Genomic DNA, 27458 nt, shown 5'->3' on the forward strand with positions numbered 1-27458 from the left:
TTTCAGTTGGTTCCCAAAGAGGTTGCTTAGCTAGGCAGCATTTTGTACTTACATAAACATTATTAAGTAAAGATTTTGCGAATTTAAAAATATAAATGAATGTTAGTCAAAATGCAGGGTATATGCAAGTCGACTACATCAATTTATTAGCCCACCCAGTTCAAGTAAACCAACTGTGGAAATTTTTTTTGTTTTGTTTAAATATGTTTTGTCACTTTAATGAATAATTTTCAATTAATGTTCTGTGTTTTTTTGCCTTTTGCGGTTTTCTTTGCCATTTCCATTTTTCGTATTTCGTTTGTCAGTTTTCTCTTGCAGCTGATTTTCGATTTGTTTCACATACATAGTATCTATATGAAATTGATTTAAATAATGAAAGTGCATATACGTTTCGATTTTGTTTTCATTTAATTTTTTTTTTGGTTTTTTGTTTTGTATATATGAATGTTGAAATTTTTATAACAATTGAAGTCATTTTTTGGATTTTTTTCTTGCTTAATAAATTTTTAAACATTTTGTTTTCTTTTTCTGGTATTTTAAATGCATTTTCAACAACAGTTTTTTTTTTTTGTTTTGCTTTGCTTTGCTTTTCGTTCTTCATTCATTGTGTTTCATGTTCATCAGCGTTTCTTGATTTTTCTTTGCTTTATGTTCTCTCGTTAGTTTTGTGTAGGTAATACAATAAATAGCTCACAAAAAAAAAAATATATAATATATTGTGTATACCATATATATTTTTTTCATTTTCAATTTAAATTTAAATTTATTTTATACTATAAGTATGTAGAAATATTTGAAGCATTTATAATGGTATATGCCGAAAAAAAAGAAGAGTCAAAAATTTGAAAGGAATCTATTCATATATATTCTCATGTGTATATATAAATCTTTAATGATATACCATATATGTATATAATGGGCTTCGATCAGTTGCCATTCAAAATTGCGCACATTTTGTTGCGAATTTGAGATGCTGCCTGATTCGTTAAATTATTGTACAAGTTTGTAACATTTTGCATTTGATGTTTATCATTATTAATAATACTATTATTTAATTCAAGAATTTCTTGTTTTTGTGTTAGGTCAAGTGCATTTTGTGCTTGTCCGCTTAGGTCTTTGCAGGGTCAGGAACTACTTAAAAAAAAAATTGCAAACACACTCATTCACAGTCAACCACACGATGCATTCATACACAATTTTGTGTCATAAGATTAATACAAATACATTGTATTTAATTATTGATGAATTCAGTGCCGAAACTCTTAAGTTTTTGTTTAGCCTGTTATTGCGTTTTGAAGCACATTTTAAATGTTCTTTTCTATATTATTATTTTCGTTTAATTTTTCTTTTCCTTATTTTTTGTATAATTTACCTAAAGTTTATTTTATCATTTTCATAGAATTTTTTTGTTTTTTTTTTGGTTTTTTATCTTTCCATTAAATGAATGTCCGTTGCGCTAATATCAATCAATTTTGGTATTTAAATACTAGCTAAAGTGTGTTCTCCTCTTCAATTCCCTCCTCTTCTTCGACAATTTTTATCAAATTATTTTCTTTCCCCTTAAATCTACATAGATTAAGCTATGACATTTACTATCTCGCGCAAATTTGTTTATATTTTGTTTTTGTTGGTATTGAATTCGTGATATATGTCTACGCATAAACGCTTGGGGTTAATCTTTTCTACCTGCCGCTTGTGGATTGTGCTCAAGGAAAACTCGTTTCAATTTTTGCTAGATGTGAACCCCATCAACTAAAAATCAAAATAAACAATAAGAATTTGAAGAAATTGTCTACAACGGCAAGCCGAAGCTTGGATACGCTTGCAAAGGCGATATTTAAAAGGAATACTATAATTTAATAATAAGTATTTTGTTTAAGATTTTACAACTAATTTCACTAGCTTCAATGGCGAATGAGTTTAATAAGAAAAAGTTGTGCCAATTTGAGCTGAGTTTGGTTAGACGGACAATTCGTAAAATGAAATTTCGCAAATGCAAGAGTATGGACGAACATAATGCTGGCAGTATTTTTGGCTATATATGTATGTATGTAACATATATAAGTTGTTTTAGGTAATTTGAAAAGCATTATTAGTAGGTGTGTTAACTAAGGCTCGACCGATTAGGGTTGGCAATAGGCTAGCTCTGTTTTATGTTTTTATTATCATTTTTTTGTTTTTTTTTTTTTTTTTGGTTTTGGTTTTGGTGGGCGGGTTGTACAGATACAAGATGCTAGCAAGGTTACCAGTTTTCAGTCTTCAGACTTGTCATTAAGTACGAGTATTCATTATAGTATTATTACAATTATTATTAGTATTATTGTTATATCTCATGTGATGTCTTTTTGGGATAGTGCCGCACCCACCGCTTAACAGAAGTTTCCCAATTAATTAAGGTATACATTTTTAGGTTGGTATCTGTATATATTATATTGTACGATACTGAGCTATATATGTGAGATAACAACTACTACGTTAATACAATACAGCGACTTAACAGTTACGAACCGATCCGAACAATCAGTAGTTATATAATTAGAAAAAGAGAGAGAGATAGAGACAGAGACAGACAACAGTTAGAGAAAACATAATCCATCATGCTATATAGATCATAACATTTAAGAGATCACATTCAACTGTTTTAATTCGCCTCGAAAAGCAGAGTTGCACTTGGGTTAATCTTGGGTCTAAGGTCTAAGGTTCTAGACGAGGGTTTCTTAATTGCACCTATCAAAAAAGTTTTACCCTAGATAATATACATACATATTAATTATTCATTAATGTATTTATCCGTTTTCCTATATATCTGAATGTAAGATGCATTGCTATGTAATCGTATCGTATTGTATATAAATTAGCTAATAGAATCCAATGCTAATAGGCTTTACTTCGTTCATTGCTATTTTCCTTGCCAACACTTTGCTTATAACAACCACACTGCTTGAGGTACATTTATTAAGGATACCGATCAGGAGTTTAGCCATCCTGATCGACTTTTAGAGTGAGAATTTATTGGTTTAGCTACCCTGAAGATGCAAATAGTTTAGGTCTTAGTTTAGGAAAAAAAAAAAAAAACATCACGCATACCCACATACATTTTGCTTTTGCTTGTTTTCTTTTTTTGTTTTGATTTGCTTACTTTCTATCGGGAAATTTGCGATTTCTGGAACTCTGTGCGGCATCGCGTCGAGGGAACTCATCCACCTGCAATGGGGAATAGTTTGGTTCAAAACAGTGAAAAGTAAAAGAAACAGAGAACATTAAGATGAATGGAAGTAGTGAAATGGTATATAAAGATGTGGGAGTTCAAATTCCTTATTGCATAAGGGAGAGGAAAGTAACAAGATATGTGGGATAAGAATAAAGGATACAGAGAAAGTTTAGATGAAAGGATATGTGAACTGCAATTCCTTATGGGATAGGAAAAGTTTATCATAGAAATATTATGTTTAAATGTTTAAAACATAAAAATAATTGGCATTTTTATATGGTAAGCTAGGAAGAAGACAGATTATAATTGGGATATAACATAAATATGATTAGGGTTTTCGTAGAAAGATAGGCCGAAATGAGATAGAAACTTACCCTGGAGCCAGTAGGTTTGTTGCTGTGACGTGGCGGTGGCAGCGGCTCATCCGAGTAAATTCTGTCCAGAGAGAAAGAATGATTGAGAGATTTGCATAGAGGACAGTACGAGAATGCTTACCTCGTGTCTGGCTGCGTTTCAGGCTCGAGTAGCGGCAACATATCCTCGCCCTGCTGAAGCAGCTCCACATCCACCGAGGCCAGGGAATCGCTGCCTGTGCCCGTGCCGGTTCCTGTGCCTGTGCTCGTGTCCTTATCCCGTTCACCCACCGACGATTCAACGCGTTCCGCCTCATGGCATTCGCACTGGCAATCCTCGGGTTTCACGTAGTTGTAGTGCAGTTTATCACCGCCAGCAGTTGCATCCTGTTGACGTCCTGCCGACTGCTGATGTTGCTGCTGCTGCGACTGATGATGGTGATGCTGATGGCCAGTATGACTGTGGCTGTGTGTGTGACTGTGATGCGTGCGATGGGAGCTGGCACACGCCGAGGCCGAGGCTGACGAGGCGCTTGTGATGGCCGTGGTTGTTGTGGTTATTGTCTCCTTGGGCAGCGTGGTAATGCGCTTGGCGGGTTTACGTTTCTCCGGTATGTTCTCAAAGTCAATCCAGTGGCCGGACAGTTTGCGTTGCGTCGATGACTTCGGCTTCGGTTCTTCCAGACTTGAGGGCGTTTGCGGCGTGGCCACCGCTGGCGTTGGCGTTGATGTGGCTGCCGTGGTTGGTGCAGCTGGCAGCAGTTGTTTGTTGGAGTCCTTGCGCTCCAGATTATTGGCACGCAGTCCTTCCTCGGCAAACTCGAACCACGACTTTCCGCTGGCATTGGAGACGCGTCGTGGCGACTTGCTGCATTGTCCCTTGTCCTTGATCGTCGAGTCCTTGCGTGGCAAACTGATGCGCAACTTCTCGCCCCGCACCGGACCGCCAATGTCCAGCTCGTGACCGGCAGCCGCGTGTGGCGATTCCTGTGGCGTCATAATGCCGGTGCAATATTCCTCTAGATGGGAGGGATTCAGCGGCGTTGTGGAACGCGGCCGATCCACGGGACATGTCTTTAGCTCCATATTGGCGCGCTCCTTCATCGGTATCAGAGGCACGCCCTGAGCTCGCTCCTCCGGCAGTGTGGTGGGCACATAGGGTAGCTCATCGTCGAACGATTCCTGTGACACCAGACCGGTGCTTTCGTGCTCCTCGATCAGGCAAACGTTGCGCGGAAAGTGATGACGTTTCGCTTCGGCGCCCACAGGAACTGCGGTTGCCACTGACGAGCTGCCCGCCATGTCCGAGTCACGTTCACTCTCCGACGACTCAATGGGTTCGTGATCATCCGTTGAATGGCGTCGTTCGTCACGTTCGTTGCTGACATGCGTTGGTGGCGTCGCCTCCTCGTCCAGTTCCATCGCTTCCTCAGTCGATGGGTGCGTTGTTGGCTTGGGGGGTACTTCCACGGGCAGTTCACTCGCAATGGGCGTCGTGGGCGTCTGACTGCTGGCAATTGCTGTTTGGGAAGAGTTGGAAGTGGAGTTCAAGGGTTAAACATTAGGACTATCTATGCAATACTAATTTTATGACTAATTCTCCCAATCAAAGTGACTTTCGCTAGATTCTAATAGCTTTCTAGTTTCGATAGCTTCATTTACCATTTTGTTTGACAGTTAGTTAGAACCGCACGACAAAGACCTGTTGCAATTACAAGCAAGCTTGAATTTGTGAGTATATCGCTTATATCGATTGAGGATCTCAAACTCCTAGTAAGACTCGCTTTATTTTCGCCTCTATCGATATATAAACAAAATGTTATCGATTTATTGCTTTTCAATTGGTACTGCTTCATCCTTTGACTGCTTTTGTCAATTTTTTTTTTTTTTTTTTGAGGACTTTGCTTTTATTTATTGAATCTTCTCTAGATTTTGAGACTAACAATAAGTTTACGAATCTTAACATTAAAATTTAGCTAACAGTGTGTTAAAACTGCATTCTGGTTGCGCGTCCCTCAGGTCGGTCGCTGGGTAGGTAAGTCATTACGACGAAGACGTGATTGGTTGCTCAACCTTGTTAGACCTCTCGCCAGGTGGTTAGGGTGCAACAGTAGCTTGGTAAAGTACTTTTCCTTCTGTTCTGCGATCACTTCTTTGACTGGTAGGATGTTTAAGTCGCGTTGTATGTTTTCGTTGCGAACGTACCACGGTGCCCCGGTGATGGTTCTCAAGATCTTCGACTGAGCTCGCTGGACTATGTCAATATTACTATTGCTGGCACTCCCCCATAATTGGGAGCCGTACATCCATATAGGTTTTAGTACCGAGTTATACAGCAGGACTTTATATTCAAGGCTAAGGGGAGACCGAGCGTTGATAAGCCAATGAAGGCTGCTGGCTTTTAGCTTTAGGTGTGTTCTTTTGGCTTCAATGTGCCGGCGCCATGTGAGTCTTCTGTCGAGGTGTACTCCTAGATATGTCACTTCGTTTGCTTGCGGGAGTGGAGTGTTGTTTAACGTTAGCGGCGGGCAGTTTTGTCTGTTCAGGGTGAATGTAACGTGCTTGCATTTTTGTTCGTTCACTCTAATTCGCCAATCTGATAGCCATTTTTCAACATCGACCATATGAAGAGCTAGCTGCGCAGTTGCTTGCCTCGGGCATTTTGAGCGGCTAAGAATAGCTGTATCATCAGCAAACGTAGATGTTGTTATTCGTGTGCTTGTCGGGATGTCTGCTGTGTAGAGGACGTATAGTGTTGGCCCTAGCACACTACCTTGAGGAACTCCAGCTCCAACAGTGAAAACATCAGATATAGCAGAGTTGCATCTCACAACAAATTTTCTGTCGTAAAGGTAAGACTCTAAAAGCTTATGGGTGTTGCTGGGGAGCATTGTCTTGATCTTGTACATTAGACCTTCTAGCCAGACTCTGTCAAATGCTTGAGAGACATCTAAAAATATGGCAGTACAGTATTTTCACTTCCTTTCGTCTTTAGTCGTTTCGTTACTTACGTTTCACTTCCGGCACACTCTGTCGCTTGGGCTTGCGTGGCACGGTGCCATGTCCCTGTGGCAACTGTGACTGTGTCTGAGTTGGAGGTTGGGCTTGAGGGACGTGTGGCGTGTTGGACTCCCGTGGCGTCACATTCTCGTGATACTTTTTGCGCACATCAAAGTTCTCTAGATAGCGCGAGTGTCGCACATCGGCCGCCTGTTGTGGAGCAGCTGTTGCTGCCGCTGCTCCCGGTGATTCCTCCTCGGAGTTGGAGCACGATTTGTGCTTGCTGCGCATGACAACAGCAGCAGCACTCACAATGACCGGTTGCTCTTCCGCATCCTCCTCGGAACTAGAGCGCACAGTGTTCGCAGCAGTCACCTGGCCGGTCGGGACATCTGTGCGTCGAATGACGGTGCCCTGACGTTGCAGGATGCCGTCGTTAGTCGCATCGGAGCCGGTCGAACCAGTGGAGTCTGGCAATTGAACCTGCTCGGATAACTGACTGGACTGACTCTCCGTCTTTGAGATGCTAAACTGTGTGCTAAACAATTGTTCCTGGCTGCCCGAGCCCAGACGTGTGGCAAACAACAGACGTCGTCGCTCCTTGGCCACCGCATCCTCGATGGGTGCATTCACCGTGGCCACCGTTTGCACGAGACGCGGTTCACACGCGCTCTGTGTGCTGTCCACCGACGGCAGTCGTTGCAATTGCTCTGCATTGCAATTTTCCGCCACCTGAGCCAGATTTGCGGCACGTGCGCTAACCACCGAACTAATCGATTGCAGCGTGTCCTGCGATTCTTGGGACGAGCTATGCCGTTGCACCTCCAGGCTCCAGTTGCGCTGCTGCTGTTGTTCGAGCTCCTCCTGCGGTGGCAGCGTATCGATGGCATCCAGATCGTGTTGTGTGCGAGGCGGTGGCGCTGGCACTGCCTTCCGTTGTCCCACGGGTTTGAGAGCGGCCGCAGCGGCCGCCAGCTGACTGGCTGTGATGGGAGCTCCGGCGCCCGCGGGTGCCGCATTCGGTGCCACAGCTGCGATGCGCGTAGCTGTGGCACTTGTGACTGCCGGTGTTGCTGTGGGTAATAGCGGTGGTGGCGATGGCGCTGCCGCCAGCTGTTGTATGCCCTGGAGCAGGGTGCGTGCCTCACGTTCTTCCGGAGGCGTGTGCAAGGGTATATGGATGTAACCCTCGACGGGTTCGTCGTAGTAGCGCAGCCGACTATTCGGTCGCGAGCCGGGCGCCGGTGTCCGACTGCGTCCGGCGCCTCCGGGCGCTGGTGGCGGCGGCGGTGGCGCCTCGGTGGCGCCCTCAATCGGTGATGAACTCTTGGAGCCAGCGCTGCTGCCACGTTTGCCCGGCTTGAAGATCGCCAGCACTGACTTCTGTTTGCTGGGCGTCACGTTCTGTGAACCGCCACTCGAACCGTGTCCCAATGCGGTCGAGGGACGTTCTTTGCTCTTGCTGCGCGAACGTGACGTTTCCCGTGGTGAGTCGGGTGAATCCTTGCCCCCCAGTCGGAATAGCGAACTGAATGAGCTTTTGCGTGACACAGAACCTCCACCGCCGGCGGCTGCAGCGGGTGAGGGCGATCGACTTGTCAGACGCAACGCATGACGTCCAGGTTTCGGACTTGCGGTGGGCGTCAGACGGTGCTGCTGATCATCGTCTAGACCGCCGCTCTGCAGGCACAACGATGCGGGCGGCGGTTTGGGTTGTGTGCCCTTCGAGTAGACGGGCGTCAGTTGATTGGGCGCCTCCACCACACGCTCGTTGGCCGCAATTCCCTTGTCGCTGTACATGTGATCGGGTCGCAGATTAATGCGTATGTACTCGGTCCCGCTGGCCGTCTTCCCTATGACCATTTGTCCGGGACTTTTGGTACTACGTCGCTGGGCGCCCATCTTGCTGGACTGCGTTGCGCTGCTTGTGGGCGCCTTGCTGCTGCTGTTGCGTTCCCCGTTGGCCAGCGTTGTGGGCGGCTGCTTCGTTTTGCGTGCTGTGGTGCCCGTCTTGGTCGCTGGCTGCATTTGCATCTGTATGCCCTCGGCCAATACCACCTGCGTGGGATCGTGTTTGGTGCGTGCCAACAGCAATTGTTCCACCGCCAGCGTTGCTTCGCCCAGGCTTTGCGCTGAACTGGGCGCTGTTGAAGCATTGCTCGCAGCACCACTTAGCACACCATCGCTGCCCGGTTCCATGGGCTTGGGACCGCAAAACGATGTTTCGAGCAGCATGCGATGCGGTGACGGTGAGCGTGACACACACGACACGGCGGAGAGGCGACTGACTGCGGAGCCTTGGCTGCCGACGCTTGAGATGCGACTGGTGCGTCCCGAGATGCAGAGCAGGGCGGCCACCTCGGAGCTGGCGGAATCTTTTCGTTGGTGCTGTTGCAGATAGCTCTGGTGATCGTCAAACTTGAAGATGTGCGGCGAGGAGCGTTTCGTCTGGTCGAGGGCGAAAAAAATACGTACGCACAAATGTTAGTGAAACAAGTGTTAGAAGTGTTATTGACAAAACTACAGTCGAGCAGAGACGACTGTTAATTAAGCGCAAGGAGTCCGCTCAACTGCTCAACTGCAATTGCAACAGACTGATCGTTATATTTAGCTTCCTGGCGGCAGTAGCTATTATTAATTTGAGAAAAGCAACAGCTAAACTAAGTGCTCGTGAAGTCTCTTCACATATAAAGAATGGGGTTGTCTTCTCTGCAAACTACAACAGACTGCTCCTTATGTTCAACCTCTTGCAAGTAGTAGCCATTCTTAAGCTTGAGTCAAGCATACACGACTGTGATCTAAGATCACGTGTAAGTCTGCAAATTTCTGCGAACTACAACAGAATGCGCTTTATATTCAGTCTATTGGTGTATTTGGTGAATCTTTAAAATCATTACTAACATTAATTTAATTCCTTAATATTTTATGACTCGAATTTGAAAGTAAACTAGGAATTTCTAGTTAGAATAGCAACTGAAATATAGTTGATCCAACAAACGGACAGACAGACTAGAATTATAACCGTGACAACTCTATCGTCTAATAGTTGTATCCGTTTAAGAGAAGAGGAATAGATCTGAATCCTAAAAGAAATATCCGGCTAATGAAGAAGTACACTTAGGGGTTTTATACTAAATATGATGGATGCAGCTATGGATTTGATGCACTCTGTTGGATCCGCAATTGCCGGGTATAATGAGAGAATAGCAATCGTCAACGCAATGTGAACTCGAAATTGACGATTGACAATTGTCGATTGTCACTCGAGGCGTTCAAGAGGATAGCGACACGCGACGCGCTCGCTTGTCAAAAACAGGGGAGAATGAATGAAGAGCGCGGAAGGGTGGGAAAGGGGGTAGATAAGTGGGAGAATCTCGGGTTTTCATTCAATCTCATGTCAATTGCAGAGCCCTTTTGCGCATCCCCTCCCATCCTCGCCGCTGTCAATCAATGAGGTCAGTCCGAGTCTATGAGCTATGTGCATAGTGGATGAGAACGAGACAGGCTCAAGAGAGCAATAAAGCGAAATAGAGATAGAAAAAGAAGTGGGGGGAAAAAAACATGCAGTCGAATTTAAATTACGAGTATTGCTACAAGTGTCAAAAAAAGGGGCAGAGAAGTAAGAGAGTCGCTTTTTAGGGCTTTGCAGGAAATATCAATGCATGCGAAATGTGCTAAAAAGAAACGGAGATAGTCACACCCAACGAAAGAGAGAGGGATAAAGAGAGAGGTGGAGGTGGAGTACAAAAAATGAATTAATTAGCAACCGTGGTTACTATTTCCATTCGTATTCGTTTGAGTGACAAATGCAATTACACAAAAAAATTGCCGAGCGTCCTGCAGAATGTCATTAACATGCTGGCACTAACCAAGCTGTTGCTGCATTTAATTAGATTACATTATGCCACATGTAAGCTGACAAATTATACTAGAGTCGCATAATATGCTATTGAAGTTGGACTGAAAAATGTTGTAGGATTTTGCACTTGAAGCTAAATAAGGTACAACATCATAATCAAATGAAGAAGTATAATAAAGTTTGTAGGCTGAAGTTAGAGCTGCTAAAGTTTTAACTCAAAATAAAGCTGCATAAATGTGTCTAATTAATTTGAGTGCTTATCGTTTCAATTTGTCTTGTGGGAATTTAAATACCCAAGACTCATAGCCATAATAAAAAAAAACTATTCACCTTGTGAATAGCAACAGCTATTGATGTTTCATTACAAAATAAAGCTACATTTGAGTATAGGGAATATTGCTCATGACTTCGGTAATTCAATCTGATACAATCATTAAGAACTAAACGCTTCAATTAACGGACGGACAGACAGACAGACGAATGATGAGATTGATCTGAAACAGGTTTCGGGACTTAAAATACACAAGACACAAAGTGATAATCAAATGCAAGCATCAAATTCCAGTAAATCATTAATGAATTAATGTTGAGCTTGCAATTTGTGCGAATGAAGAGACGAGCTATTTAAGTTTCATTACAAACTAAAGTCGACGGCATATTGCCCATAAATTTGGTAACTATGTATGCCTGACCCAATCATTGGAAAGTAAACGATTCAATGTGCGGACAGACAGACGGACAAAATTAACAATATCGATGTGGCCTGCACATTGATTAAATAATTAATCAATTCAATTGTTCAATTAGAAGAGTTAATGTGCGTTCATCAGGAGGGCAACTTGAGTGCAGCCACCAACATGTTCTCAATGAAATTATGAATCACAAAACTCAAATACAGTTTTTCCTTTTTAACTAAGTTTCCTGATTAGACCGTGTGGCGTCCATGTGGCAGACAGTTACTTTGCCACTTTCCACCTTGTTGCCATCTGCCTTATTAAACTTTTCTTTTACCGTTGGCCGTGTTGCCTGCCGACTGTCGACTGCCGAGTGCTGTCGCTGTTTAATGGCAAATTGAAAAGTTGTCAAGACGTTTTCATTAATAACTTTCCAGCAGTAACATGTTTTCTATTGTTGTGTTGCTGTGTGTGCGCGACGGCGTTGCCACCTTATTGCAATTTCAATTAATTAAGTCCTCCTGTCAATTGGTCGCGAAACTTTTTGCTTACGCGCAACTTCGAGGAAGCGCAACTTAAGTTTTAACTCGCCAAAAGGCAGCAAGAAAGTGCATCAGGAATAAAAATGTTGCATACTTTTTTGCTGCCGGACTTATTGTTATTTTTTTGAGGTGTACTGAAATACCTTGTAATTGGCAGTATACCCTTTAAACATTTATTGACAGTTTATTCTTCAATTAGTCAATTAATATTAATCATTTAAGTGAAAAAGCATTTACATGATTCAATCAATCAGCCAATCACTTAATGATTTAATCCTACTATCTATAAAATATTTGTCAAAGTATTTATTTTGTTTTGTTACTCATTTAATACAAAAATATAAGTACGTTAGTGATCCTCAATCAATCAATCAAGCAAGTTCCTTAACTGGGCATTAATCAATCAACCAGCCATTGAATAAATTGTAGCAAAAACTCCGTGTTTGTGGAATTAATTTTTTGGTACTTTTTAAATAACAAAAGCTTTTATTTTATTATCAATCGAGTCGTTAAATCAATATTTCCAATATAGCAATTATAATTTTCCGAATTAAGCTTTTAATTGGTAATTAATCAGTCAGCAAATATATATCTTCAAGTTCTTAATTGAGCATTAATAACAAAAAAACGAAAACTCTGCTTGTGGATGATTCAATTTGTTGTTTCAAAAGCTTGTAATTATGAATCAATTATTAAATCAATCAAATGCAAATATAGCAAATATATATTTTCAGATTAAAGTTCCCAATTAATTATATGTACATCAATCAATCAGCCATCAAATATTGCACATATTCTCTGGCTGTAGACTAGTACTATTAATTTATAATCGATCAATCAATCAAGGCAATGCTTTTACTAATACTGTGTCTTTACAGGGCATTTGGCAGTCGTGCAGAGTCACTATTCTTCTGCCTGTTGCTGCCACCTATTGTCGTTGCACTTGTCAGCTGACATTTGAAAGTTTGTCCTTCAGCTTTTATTTGCTTTTTATTTACGCTACTCTCGCGTCAATCGCCAGGTGAACTACAAGTAAACCAACCAAGAGTTTGCCGTCAGTCGCCAGTCAACAGTTTGCTTTCATCTTCCATCTTCTTGTACAATATACTATACATACTATATATTCCCACTATTCCCCATCTGTCATTTGCCGTCGTTTATGTCGCGACTTCCGCTTGCCGTACTTACTGCTTACTGCTTGCCACATGCCACATGCCAGTGCCAGTAGCAGCTCTCTGTGATGTTGCATTTCCTTCCCTTGCTCGCGCAATCTTAAATTATTAATTCAACTTTGTTGCCGTGGCTACGCTTTGGCTTTATGCTCACTGTTCTTAGCTCTTTGGCTGCCTTCAATGCCATGCACCAGCAGAGTTGAGTAGTTCACAGTATTTCAATTTCTTTCAATTTCCGCACTGCCATTTTGAATACACTACCCAACAAATAGGGAAATTATGAATGTGCAAACAGTCAGTGACGAATAAATATGTTGGTTGTAACCAAGAAATAACAATTTTATTTTGTTCAAGTTTGCGATAGAGTTAGGTACTATTTATCTGATGTAATTTATTTATTCAGATGACAGATATTCATATTTTTAGGAGGACTATCGATAGTATGTTTCGAGTATGAAATATCGATAGTATATCCGGTCTATGGAGGAGAACGCTTAGGGGCTTTACATTGGATATGAAATATCGCTCGTATATCGATAGTGCGAAATATAGATATACGATATAGATATATCGAAATAGATATATAGATATATCGAAAATGTGAAATATCGCTAGTATTTCGATAGTGTGAAATATTGCTAGTATATCGATAGTATCATCATCACATCACCAAGGTTGACAAATGCATAGTCAAATCAATTGATCAACTAAAATAAAGTAAATTAGAGTCTTACTTTTTGATATTTAAGGTTTCCCAAAGCATAACATAAAATTTTGCAACATTTCTCCCGTTTGTTAGCGTATTTGCAATTCTTCAACGCAAACTGCAATGTTTCTCATTATTTTTGTAGTGCGACTGACAGCTCTTCAACTTGGGGTTTTGCTTTGCTGTTCTTGACGCTGCGCTGCGTTGCTTGTTGCGGTTTTTCACGATTTCACGATTTTGCGAATATTAACTGTCTCTCGCTCGCAACGTGATTATACGCGCACTTAAAGCAAGGCCTTCGAGGTGTATTTACCCCTGAGCTAATACGTCAAATAAACTGAAGTTGACTCGCTCAGGTTACCAACCAAAGGAACCAAAATAAAACAACAACAGCACAAACTTAGCTGCAAACACTTAAGGTAAGCGGTTACACTTCAAGAGCAAAGCTGTCAAATCTATGTTGATTTTACACAGCGTGTTTCTTTTGTGCTCTCAAGTTGAGCTAAGCAAACGCTTTAGTTTCCTAAGTCAACTAGTTTGGTTAGCTGATTAAAAAGACAGAGCAGGTATTTGGATAATTGAAGGAGTTCCTTTCGAATCAAATGGACATATGATTTTATTTGTATGTTTACATTTTATTACACTAGAGGTACACACGTAGTTAGTTAACTTGCGTTACACAATGAAAATTCAAATTGTGATTAGTTTGTTGCCAAATTTGTAGTAAAATCTCCGACAGCTGTCGAACTTTGTTTTCGACCGCAAACCACACGCAAAATACCACAACGAACACAACAAATCCTTTACTATTTGCTTACAATGGAATTACATTTTGTGTAGTGAATAGCATATAACAAATTTCTGGAGAGTTTTTGTTCGTCTCAGCAAGATTGAAACGTTACAAAGTTCTCTTGTTACTTTATTGCTTTGTAATTAATAATTGGATTTATTGGATCGCTTAACTTTGGAAATAAGTTACTATGATCATACAATGTGGTAACTTAATTTCAAATATTTTCTTTGAAATTAATGTGAAAGTGTTACAATTCGGTTACTGTCTAGGATTCAATTCGCAATCTTCACAAGTTCTTCGTGAAAAAGCAATAATAATATTTGGGAAACTTGCTCAAAATTGTGAGATTGATAAAACTAATTGCTCCAATTTTAAAATTGATAATCAGTTTGTTCAAATTTCAAAACTACAATTTTTTCAACTTTCTTCTTCTTTCATTCTTATTTCTTCTGCTTTCATTTACAAAATTTCAAAATCGCTTTAATGTATTTAGTTATATAAAATATAAATATGTAGTTATCTAAAATAACTGCTGCAACTTCTGTTTTGAAATTAGTTTATTCTTCATTCGGTTGGTGAAATTAGGGAAATTGGAGTTTTACAATTGCCGGAAAAGAAACATTTATCGATAAACGATTGGCACTCTGCATAAAAATTGGGTAGAAATACTCTAGGGGCATAAAGAGTGGGTATTTAGGTATTTAGAGTAGTGTTTACCTCACTCACCTGTTGTTGCTGCTGCTGTTGCTGCTGCTGCTGCTGGAGGCGCTCTTGCTCCTCTTTCTTTTGCTCGGGATCCATGAAATAGAGCTCCTCGGTGGAGCTGCGTAGCTCGAGGGCGCCCTCTTCGCGAAAACCGAGACCAATGGTTTCCTGTAGGGTGCCAGTGCCGACCTTCATAGCATTAGTTAGTTTTTTTTTTTTGGGAGTTGGTTACCATCAAACCAACACACACATGCATACACACACACGCACACACAAACGTATACGCACACACACACACACGCACAAATACAGAGAATTTTATAGCAAAAATTTGCGGAGCGGGGGAAGAAGGAGCAAAAAATGTAAAGTGAAGTTTGCAAGACGAGGAACGGTTAATTGGATAGAGCGGGGATATAGGCAAAAGGGTGATGGAGAGGGGGAGATGGTGAATGGTGAAGCATGCAAGGCGGAGGGAAAGAGCCGAAAAAACAAAGTGAGTCGAAGAAGCAGTCGAAAAACAAAACGAAAAAATATGAAAAGAAAAAAATCAAGAGAGCGCAAATCAAGAAATCAACAGCCAATTTTGTGGTGCATTGCGGTGGGGCGTGTGTGTGTGTGTGTGTGTGAGTAAGTGTGTGTTAGTGTGTGAGTGTGTACGTAGTGTAGGTGTATTGGTGTGCACACATCGAGAGTGTAGCCGAGCATAAGAGCGAGAGGGAGACAGAAAGAGAGAGAGAGAGAGGGGAGAAGAAGAGAGTTGGTGTGTTATACACGGAAAGAGAGTAAATAAAATACGAAAAATGTAAAGGAAGAAGAAGAACAAAGTACAAATAATTAGCACAAAAATGGAATTCGTTTCTTAAGATGTTATTTTGTTGTTGTTGTTGTTGTTCATGTAATTGTTGCTGTGTTTTATAGCTGTTGTTTTTAGTTGTTGTTGTTATTGTTATTGTTCTTGCTGTTGTTGCTCGGGCATGGTTGTTGCTCTAGAAGCCAAGCCAACTAAACAACAAACACTACCCACGAACCAACCAATCGCCCAACCAACTAACGAATACAAAAAAATAGGAATACAAGAAGCCGTCTATACAGTTACAACGTATTTCCCACGCATTTGTTCCCCCTTCCCATCCACTTGCACTTCTTCTTCGTCTTCGTCTTCTCCTTCTTCTTCTTCTTCTTCTTCTTCTTACCTGCTCGAAGACATTCTCCGGACTGCTTTCCCGGCTGTCCTCCTCGTGATGCGATGAACTCGACGCCCGGCTCAACTCGATGCGCGGCGTCGACGGTGTCGTTAGCGTTGTGGTGCCACGATAATTGCCACCGCCACCGCCACCGCTGCTGCCACCGCCTGCACCGCTTGGATGGGGCATCGGCAGCGGCTGGCCGCCTTCATTGCTGCTCACGAGCGTCGTTGTCACCGTCGTCGTGGCCGTTTTCAATGGCGGCGGCCGTTGCTTGGCAACGATTGTTGTCGCATTCGCTGAACAGGTGGCCGATGACACCGTCGATGATGAGGACGATGAGCTGTTGCTGTTCCCATTCCCTGTCCCTGTCCCTTTCCCTGTCCCGCTGCCATTTCCGGTGCCGGTGCCGGTGCCGGTTCCGGATCCCGTTAAACTCGGACCGCTTGTCGTTGTTGTCTGTTTGCGCAGCGTTTGCTCCATCATCTGCCATAAATGCAAAATAATGTATAATCATTATCAATACAAGTAATACAATCACAAATGAAAAGTCAAATGGTTGAGGGGATTATTCAGTAAAAACAAGTAAGAAAGCTACAGTCGAGTTTACTCGACTGTGAGATACCCGCTAGCCAATTTGATTAAAAGCAATATATTTTGTGGTATTATTCTCAAAATATACCGAAATATACTAAAAAATATACCAAATGGTATATGTAGTATATCGATATAGTACCGCATTCAAAATATACCATGAACGGCTCAATATACCAGATCGTCAGCCAAAGCAACTCAGACCCCTAGTAAGTAGGCGTTTTTGTCTATACAAAAGTATTTCTTTAATAACTTCGACAATTTTTATCAACCAAATTTTCAGGAATCATAACTACTGTAGTTATTATTATATATACCAAAATTCACAACCTTGGCTATAAAATTACGCTTGTTATTCGATTTTTTTGATTTGCAGGGGCGGAAGTGGGCGTGGCGAAAATTTGAAACAAACTTGATCTGCGTGCAAACATAACAAATGATGTCGAAAAAAAATTATAGCTCTATCTCTTATAGTCTCGGAGATCAAGATGTTCATACGGACGGACGGACAGACACACAGACGGACAGACGGACATGGCTATAGCGTTTCGGCTGTTGACGCTGATCAAGAATATATATACTTTATAGGGTCGGAGATGCCTCCTTCTACCTGTTACATTCATTTCCTGCCGGCACAAAGTTATAATACCCTTCTACCCTATGGGTAGCGGGTATAAAAATGGCATCTATTTCTATACTCTTTGGCGCATTCTGAACAAGTTCTTGAAAATACATTTCCATAATTGAAATGCCTTAACATATCTTCAGCTGGAGCTAAGAATTTCACTTTACTCACGTTGTTTCAGACTGAAATTTTCTAAGAATTAGTCGTAGGTTTCCTTTTACCATTCATCTAGTTAATTACATTTAAATACATTCGTAATTTTGTTATTTTTATGCAGAATTTTGAATTCTTATTTATACTTTATTTTTGACCATTTTAAATTATTAATTTGACATCGTTTAAAGAGCTTTGATTTGCATTTTTATTCATGCTTCACCCGATTATATATTTTTTTGCTGACTTTAAGATTTTCGTCAGTTTTAAATTATTACTTTTACATCATTTTAAGAGTGTTGATATGCATAATTCCTTTAAAATTTGTATTTTCTTCACTTATCATATTTTTACCCGCTATCCATAAGGAAGAAGGGAATTATAACTTACTCTACCAATCTACCAAATATAACCTTTAGTATATTTATAGTATTTTGTGGTGTATTAAGGTGGTATATTATAAAATTAATACCGCACTGCTTTGCTTTCATTAAAAATGGTTAGCGTGTATCTCACATTCGAGCACACTTGACTTTAAAGACTAAATTTGTATATTATAGAATAATTGAATATACTTCTATGCTAAATGATATATTAAAACAAAGTGTTAGCAGCAACAATTTAAACGTTAACATGCAATAGAAACTGCTATATATACATATACATATGTTATATGTAGACTTTTGTCAAAATTGAGCAGCAAAATTGTTTAAAATACACCGCATTACTTTCACTCTTAAGAGATAATGCTGGACAATTTGTTGACAAGGTTTTAGCTGGACATTGCTTGCTTTAGCATTTTGCTGCGTGCTTTATATACATACATACATATATGCTCCACAAAGCCATAAAGTACACACATAAAGCAAAGGCAAAAGTGTGTATATTTTATTAGCAGAAATTGCTGACTCAGCTTAGCATCCGTCTGCCCGTCTGTCCGCGTACAAAAGCATCTATAACTCAAAGACTATGCGATGTAGCGTATGCAAATTTGGACGTATTAATTTCGAATTTCGAAACGCTACAATGCAAAATACTTTTTATGCAATTTAAACGTAAATTTGAGCATACTTATCCGCTGCAAATTTTGCTTAACAAGTGTCTCGGCCGTCGAGCATGCTCATACAAAAAAAGTGCGTCGCTTGACAACAGCACAACAGCAGCAGCAGCAGCTGCCACTCGCAAATTGGAGCAGTCCTCGTGGCATAACTCCACTCCCTTGGGGGAACCTACAACGTCAGCTCCCACGTCATTTGTGTTACCCCCAGAGAGCGGACAACGTTTAACTTTGTATCCTTTATGGTTTTCCATAGCATGTGATTTTAATTAAAATCCAGTTGCCTTCTTTTTTTTTCTTATCGTTTCCCACCTGATTTCCGCCTCTCGCACCCACACACACACCACTGGTGCAAGTTGGTTGCCTGGTTGCACGGTGGGGAAGGGAAAGGGAAAGGGACGTTTCCCAAAATGTGTGCAATTGGATAATTGAAAACTACATTAATGCTGCAGGGTTTACTGAACCAAAATCGACAAATTCTTCGTAACGAACGAACGCACACTGACGTAAAACAACATGTGTCCTGGCTCCCGGGCTCCAAGGATAACGAAATTGTCATCGTACAAGACCATGACCAGGTTAGCAAAGTTAGGATACAGCTCTCCACTTTATTTTAACGAACCACAGGGATATCAACTTGTACAACTTTTTCGCACACACACACACACATTGTCTTTTCTTCTACTTCTTCTTCTTCTATAACGACACAGTTTTCGCATCGAGACAACATTATTAATTTTTGCAAGTAAAAAAAGAAAACTTTACGCACCCTGAACTGAACTTTCTTTTCTTTTCTGCACTAAAATAATCTAATATTGTGTTGTTAGTCAAGAGTTCGCTTTTGGCTTATACATATTTAATATTGTGATTTCATTTATTTAACATCGTTTTAACTTGATGCTTTATAATTTACACATTTTGTATTATCGCGAGCTCAGACGCGCTTCATTCATTATTTAAATGCTCATGAGCTCTTAATGCCATTTCAGCTCTTTTTATACCCGCTACCCATAGGGTAGAAGGGTATTATAACTTTGTGCCGGCAGGAAATGTATGTAACAGGTAGAAGGAGGCATCTCCGACCCTATAAAGTATATATATTCTTGATCAGCGTCAACAGCCGAGTCGATATAGCCATGTCCGTCTGTCCGTCTGTCCGTCTGTCCGTCTGTCCGTCTGTGTGTCTGTCCGTCTGTCCGTCCGTCCGTATGAAACACTGGATCTCAGAGACTATAAGAGATAGAGCTATAATTTTTTTTCGACAGCATTTGTTATGTTTGCACGCAGATCAAGTTTGTTTCAAATTTTTGCCACGCCCACTTCCGCCCCCGCAAATCAAAAAAAAATCGAATAACAAGCGTAATTTTAAAGCTAGAGTCACGAATTTTGGTATATGCAATAATTACTGTAATAATTATGATTCCTGAAAATTTGGTTGCGATCAGATAAAAATTGTGGAAGTTATTAAAGAAATACTTTCGTATGGGCAAAAACTCCGACAATCTGGTACATTGTGCCGTCTATGGTATATTTTGAATGCGGTACTATATCGATATACCACATATACCATTTGGTATATTTTTTAGTATTTTTTTTAGTATTTTCGGTATATTTTGAAAATGATACCGCAATATTTTGCCTTTATTTAAAATGGGTAGCGGGTATCTCACAGTCGAGCACACTCGACTGTAACTTTCTTACTTGTTTTTTATTTATTTATTCGATTTGCCAACAGTAAATTTCATTTTAAAGATTTTATTATTAAAGTAAAATGCTTTTGTAATTGAATTTTCAAAGAAATTGCATATAATTTTGTTGGGTAATTTTGTAGCGGATTATTCATTTAAATGTTAGCTTTTATTACGAAAGTTAAATGCATTTGCAATATGATTTTCTTTCTTGCAAATGAATTGTAAATATTTTTGTAAGTTGATAGCTAATTTTGTAGTAAATTTTATAATTGATTTATGTGATTTGCCAGCAGTAAATTTCATTTTATTATTAAAGTCAAAGCCAAATATTTTTGTAAGTTGATGCCTAAACTTTGTAGTAGATTTCTAGTTATCTTTGAAAGTTTCTTTGTTGTTCAAATAATACATTTTGTATTAACAATTTTGTCATATTCATCAACTATGATTATTTTGCATGTTGTCATAAAATATTTATTACTTTATTACACTCTTTTCGTACTTTGTGCTCTGTGTTCTGTGTGCTGCCATTAAAGCACATTTGCTGACTTTGCTTCGAATTTATTTTATATTTCTCTGTGGGGAAATGTTTCATAATGCTCTCAATGCAATTACTTTTGTGTTCTTTGTGCAAATGTATGTATGTGTGTATGTGCGTGTGTGTGTGCTATATAGTTAACGTACTTCTTTAGCGCGAAATTTTCATCATTTGTTGCCTTCATATCCTTTACTCGCACTCTTTTCTTTTTTGTTTTGCCTTTTAAGAGGCAATTGTATTTGATTGTGCGTTTTATTGCATTCGAGTTTAGTTGGCTTTTGTTGTTGTTGGTTTTGTTGTTGTTGTTGCTTCATCATCATCTTTAGCTGTACTATATTATTTGCAATTACGCTTAAAGTGACCATGGAGGACGCGTGCACGTTGCAAGTAAACATTTAATTTAATTTGTGTGTGTGCTTAAAAGCTTAGCTAACACTCAGTTAAAGCTCGAGTGCTGCCACTTGACTTGACCCCATCATCATCATTGATGATCATGATGAACATTGGTTCTCTGTGTTAGTTAAATGCAATGTCAATGCAATTATCCAGTTGGAAAGTTAAGACTGCTGCTGCTGCTGCTGCTGCTGTTGCATGCCACAAACTATACGACGCATAGTTTAGCGGAGCAACAACCGAGCACGTTGCGATTTCACATTCTGTCATGCAGCTCAAGGAAAAGACTTTACACACACACACACACGCACACACACAGACTTCTATAGATAGAGAGAGAGAGACGCTGATTGACACATGGCGCTTCGTCTGTTGGCGTCGCTGCTAAATGCAAAAATTGCAAACACGAAAAGCATGCGTTTATTGTCCTTGAGATTGCCAAGCCACACAAACACACGTACGCACACATACACACACCCACACCCACACAACCACGCACACTTAAGCACCCACATATGTATGACACTCACGCGCAAATGAAATTAATTTAAATCCGCCGCTCAAAAGTATGCAATGCTTTTTTTCACGTGCTAGCGCTAGCACGTCTCCTCACGCTCTCTCGCTCTCACACACGCTTTGCTATGCTAAGGAATACACCGCACCGCATCCAACAGCGCATACATACAAATATGTAATTAATTTGAAATAAACAAGTAACCGGCATAGATTCCAAAAAACGAATTGTTGTGGTTCGTTGGTGTACAGAAAACGAACCAAAGCCAAAGCAGCAGTAGCAGAAGAAGAAGAAAAAAAACGAAAAAAAAATAGAAAGCAAAATGGGGACACACAGCCGAAAAGGCAAATGGCAGCTAAATTCATTTTGGTCTTGCATACTTTTAGGTGCTGCGCTTTAAGTTTTGCTTGCGCCTTTTGGCTTGCGACACTCGGTAGTTAGTCTGAAGTCTTATGAAATTAATCATAATTATGCATATAATTTGAATAAGAACCGCACACACACACACACACACACACACAGAACATACATGTATGTACACATATAGTATAGAATGTACATACGTATTTACATATATTTATAATTATGTATGTGTGTGTGTGTATGCGTAGCATGCTGAGAGCTGCCTTTAGGCCTCTGGTTGACAGCGTGCTGCTGTTTCTGTTTATTGTTAATGTTGTGTTCCCCCCACACACACACACATACACACGCACTTTACTACTCACCGTGTGCCAAAAGTTCGCTTCCTTTCTGCTCTCTCTCACTCTCTCTTTTGTGTTCGCTCTCGCCTCGTTGAATGTTTGTGTGTTTGCTTCTTTCTTTTCTTTTTTTTTTTTTTTTTTTTGATTTTGTTATATCTTTTTATATTCTCCCACACTTGTCCTTATTAATAATTTATTCTTCTCTCTCGCTCTCGGGTTGTTTTTATTTTTGTAACTTTTCACCAACAATTTCCAAAAAAAATATATATTAATAACAACAACAACAACCGAAAAAAAAGGAATTACAACTACAACGACAACGGCGACGACGACAACGACGACGACGACGCTGCGACGGAAGCGCAAAGTCAAACTACAATATCTGCTTTCTGCCTGCTTGCTGCTGCTGCTTCTTCTTCTCTTCGACTTCTTGGTTTCGTTTCGTAGCGCGCGCGCTCAACGCCAAGCAGTTAGTTACTCTCTCGCTCTCTCTCTATCTAAACTTGGTGCTCTTCGGTATTTTTGTGTCGTTTGCTTTCGTTGCCGTTCAATACCGTTAGACTGCACGCACGCAGCGCCAGCGTCGTACTGGAGTCGACTGAACTCAACTGGCAGCCTAAAAGTTTGCTGTGCTGCTGCTGCTGCTGCTGATTGTGATTACGGCTTGCTGCAGTGGTATGTGTGCGTGTATGCGTGTGGCTTTGGGCAGACATATATTGAAGCCAAAGCTTTCGAAGCTATAGAAAGCTTTTCAGCTGCAAAACACCAAACACCAGCAGACATCGCATGCTCTCAGCTGTCAGAGCTTTTTACTCAAAAATACAAAAACACCAACACACACAGCACTGCACACACAACTAGAGACTGCATTGAGTCAGAAGAGATTGGGATTTCATGTTGTTGTTGCCGAGTTCATACATAAATAATTGTTAGCTTTTAATACCGAACGGGGTGGAAGCACTCTACTCATAATGAATTAATAATTGTTTATTAGTTATGCAATAAAAGTAATGCATTAGCTGCAAGTGTTTGACTTGCACTTAAACTCTTACAAATTGTTTAGCACCAGTTTATCTAAACAATTTTGCACTAAAGAATTTAAAAATTATAAATTGTATTAGAAATGTCAACAAATTGAAGGAGTTTCAGTTATTTTGTGAAGTTGCTAACTCATATTAATTGATATTTAGCTACTTCCTAAAAAAAACTGAAATTCGTTCAATTCGTTGATATTTCTAAAACCATTTTCCATCCATTTTCTTGAAAGGACTTTTTATTAAGGCATACTTATTAAGAAATACATATTTTAAAACAAAGTTTTGGGTTCCAATCAACTTTATTATCTTTTTTTATTTTGTTATTTGAATATTTTTATTTTCATTTTATTTTAATATGTAACTTTATTTATATTTTTTTTTATGTTTTTTTTCTATTATTATTTGTATGCTGACAACACTTATTAATGCAACAATGAATTAATTCATATTAATTTCAGAGCGTTACATAAATTATAGAAATTTAAATCTTTTCTATGGGTAATTTTAATAAATTTTATTTTCGCTACATTTCTCATATTTTTTCAAAGTTATGCATTGTTTAAAATAATAATTAAATTATTTTCTTTTCATAATTTAGCTGTTTCTTTGAAAGTCTAGAGCTTGACATTTTTCACTTGGCTTAGAGCATTTCATTTTATGTACAAAAATGTTCATAGGCTAGCCTCGTTTCTATGCTGCTGTCGCGCATTGTGCCAAGCTCGTCTTGCCCGCCTCCCTTGTGCTCGTCATCCCCTCACTCTCGCTTGCTCTCTCTCTCTCTATCTCTTCACGCTCCCCTCTGAACAATCCCAATCCCCAGCTGCTGATGCTTTTGCATGTTTTATTTTATTTTTTTTTTTTTACTGTATTTATTTAGTTCCCTCTCCCATCTCTTGGCAAGCACAAACACACCCTCACACACCCCCCACACGCACTGTCTGACACACATGCACTCATACACACACACACATACACACATACACGCTTTCCAATTGCTGCTCCCATTGTGAAATGACATTATTTAGAGCACACTTTCCATCCACTTCACATTTGATTTGATGTGTGTCAAAATATTTTCACAATCCTGAATGCCGAACTGTGACTGCGACGCTGACCACGCCCCCCCCCTACGCCCCCACCCTCTGACCACTGCAGTAAAGAGAGGGACGCCAGAGAGAGAGAGAGAGAGCGGGAAACAGTTATCGCTGATGCTGTCGATGCTTTTGCCGCTGCTTCTTCCTCATTTTCTCCTTCTTCTCATTCTTCTTCTTGTCTCGATTGTTGTTGCTGGGCATCGTTTAAGCTTCGTTTTGTTTATTAGCCCAAAAGCGTTTTGTTCGCCTGCCTTTTAAGTGGCCATTTGCATGTTGCTGGCATTCGCCATCGACCACAACACACGCTCTCTCTCTCTCTCCCTCTCCCTCACTCTCTCGCTCGCGTGCGCTCTCTTTCACTCCCACACACTTAAAGCTTTTGCCGGTGTTTTGCTTATGTTTGACTTAATTAATTTTTAGGCTCAGATCGTAAATAATATATAAGCACTATGCATACACAGAGAGACAGATAGTCGCACTTGCCTTTGCTCCTCTCGGTTGATGTTGATGTTGCTCTTGTTGTGTTGTTGTTGCTGTTGTTGTTGTTGTTGCTGTTACTGTGGCTGCTGCTGTGGTATTGTCCTCAAATGACTTTTCGAACGATGCAATTGGCGCTGGGCCAAGTCGCTTCTGTCGCCTAGCATCCATCCTGTTTCAGGCTGCACAACTAGGACTCACACACAGACACACACATAGACATATGCACACTCACACACACACACGCACACATGAGCACGTTGTGGTCGTCGTCCTGCAGGCGTCAGGCCTTCAGCTGAAAGATACACAGAGAGAAATATTGAGAATATAAATCACTTTTAGAACTTTTAATTACAAAATAAATTGTAAAACACATTTTAATGTAAGATTTGAAGTTTTTTCTATGAAAATAATTAAAGCAAATAAAATCGATTTTAAAAAAATCATAGAAAAATCAAATTACAATTTGAATTCAAATTCACTTTAAGAAATATGGCAACTTTAAATTTGAATCGCAAATTTTCGAAGAATTTTCAATAGTTTAATAGAATATTCAACAATTGCTATAACCAAATTTCAATGCAGAAAGAAGTTAGACAACACAATTGTAAAAAGCAAATTACAATTAGAAATTAGTTTTCATTAAATATATAATAAATAGTATAACATTAAATTTAAAAATATTAAATAAAATAATTGCAATTTTTATGGAAATCAATTTGAAATCATTCGCTTCAAAATCAATCAGTATCAACAGTCAAGTGCCTTGACTTTTTGCTCAGTGTGTGTATGTGAAGAGAGTGTGCAGGGTTAAGGAAGGGGGAAGTGAAACACATTAGATGGCTATTGGCAAGCAGTCTTTTTTTTGCCTGCTCATAATTGCCGCCGGCAACAATAACTACAACAACAACAAGTACAACAATCATGCATATAGTCTGCCATCAATCAACAAGGGAATAAGATTGAAATAAAAATAAAAATGAAACTAAAAAAAGCGCACCAAAAATATATAGTAATAATAATAATAACAAAAACAAGGCAAAATAATTTACTGTTTGCAATGACAACAAATTATTGGCGTAATAACCGTAGACAGGCGAATGGCCAGACATTTATTTCGTGCTTGCAGTTCGTTGAACTGCCTTATAAAAATGATATAATACTCATAATAGTAATAATAATAATAACAACAACAGCAACAGCAACAACTAGAGCTCATTCTGAAGTGCTTGCGAGTGCTTTGTCTGGTATTCAATCAATATTTGCACATTCGCTTTGATGGCAAACACTTTCAAATCAATTTAATTGAAGTGTCGACTCATTTCCTTTTGCTAGCAAAACGCGAATTGCACTCAACTAATTGTCCACGCATTTTAAATTGAAACTTTCTCCCATGTTGTTAAAATGTAAAATGCGTTGTAACAAGAACCTTGAGCAGCAGCTGTAATTACAAAAGTCGCTAGCAATTTCATTTTGATGGAGAACGGACACTAAATTGTGTGCAATTTTCAATTAATTATTTTCGAAAACTTCGCTAAAGTAGTTTTGACACTTCAAATATGAATAACCTTCAACTTTCATTAACTTTACATTAATGCGGATAGAGTTAAGTGCTGGAAAAGCGATGGACAGTCGGTCTGACGGACGCTTACATTTATATTCTTAATCTATAAAAATTTGTTCAAATTTCGTGTGAATAACATTTAACTTTCATTAACTTCACATAAATACGGATAGAGTTAAGTGTCGAAAAAGCGATGGACAGACGGCCTGACGGACGCTTAAATTTACCTCCTTAATCTATGAAAATTTGTTCAAATTTCGTGTGCATTCAATAACAATTTTGGTGTCGGAGCTTTAACTTTAAGGAGTGCAACAAAGTATCGATCAATTCGATTGCCTTGAATATTTGTTTGATTCAACTGTGGCATTCGCAACGGCATAACGCCCCTCGTAACTGGGTTTTATGTCTATCATAACAACGTAGTATCTTTTGTTATTCAACCTACTTACAGCATACTGAGTGACTGACTGAATGAGCGACTGAGTGACTGACTGATTGGCAGTGCTGTGCAAATGACAGTGCCAAAAACTTAGTTTATCGTTAAGGATGACGCATTCCCTAGAAGTCGAATGCTGTGCACAAAAATGTCAGTCAATGCCTGTGTGTTGAATGAACTAAGTAAACATCTCTGTTTAGTGGAAGAACGCTTATTCAACTTTATGCTGTGACAGTCAAATGACTTTATCGACTTGAATTGAATACCATTTACCAGCATAAGAACCAAAAGCGGGCACAACTAGCAAGATATCCATTGATAAAGCGTGGCATATCTTATGTACCTTTTAATGAATTGTGATGAAACTTTCAGAATATTTAGCTGATAT

At 39.7% G+C, this 27458-nt stretch overlaps 1 protein-coding gene across 7 annotated transcripts; it reads right to left on the bottom strand.

Moving 5' to 3' along the window:
• Positions 1–353: 353 nt before the first annotated feature.
• Positions 354–23062, bottom strand: LOC133847445 (mucin-5AC). 7 transcript variants are annotated; one of them, XM_062282487.1, is made up of 8 exons: positions 22487–23061; positions 16209–16685; positions 15028–15204; positions 6576–9012; positions 3707–5084; positions 3586–3646; positions 3096–3204; positions 354–3026 (listed from the first exon to the last, which is right to left on the bottom strand). In XM_062282487.1, exons 2-7 carry the CDS (start codon positions 16683–16685, stop codon positions 3136–3138), a joined length of 4599 nt encoding a protein of 1532 aa, XP_062138471.1. In that variant the 5' UTR covers positions 22487–23061; the 3' UTR covers positions 354–3026; positions 3096–3135. The 7 variants fall into 7 exon arrangements, with proteins under 7 accessions (XP_062138471.1, XP_062138470.1, XP_062138474.1 ...); XM_062282486.1 differs by having other exon boundaries at positions 3088–3204; XM_062282490.1 differs by having other exon boundaries at positions 354–3204; positions 15037–15183; positions 22487–23062.
• Between the last annotated feature and the right edge of the window lie 4396 nt (positions 23063–27458).

The sequence above is a fragment of the Drosophila sulfurigaster genome, chromosome X (genome assembly GCF_023558435.1).
Source record: "Drosophila sulfurigaster albostrigata strain 15112-1811.04 chromosome X, ASM2355843v2, whole genome shotgun sequence".
Lineage (NCBI taxonomy): Eukaryota > Metazoa > Arthropoda > Insecta > Diptera > Drosophilidae > Drosophila > Drosophila sulfurigaster.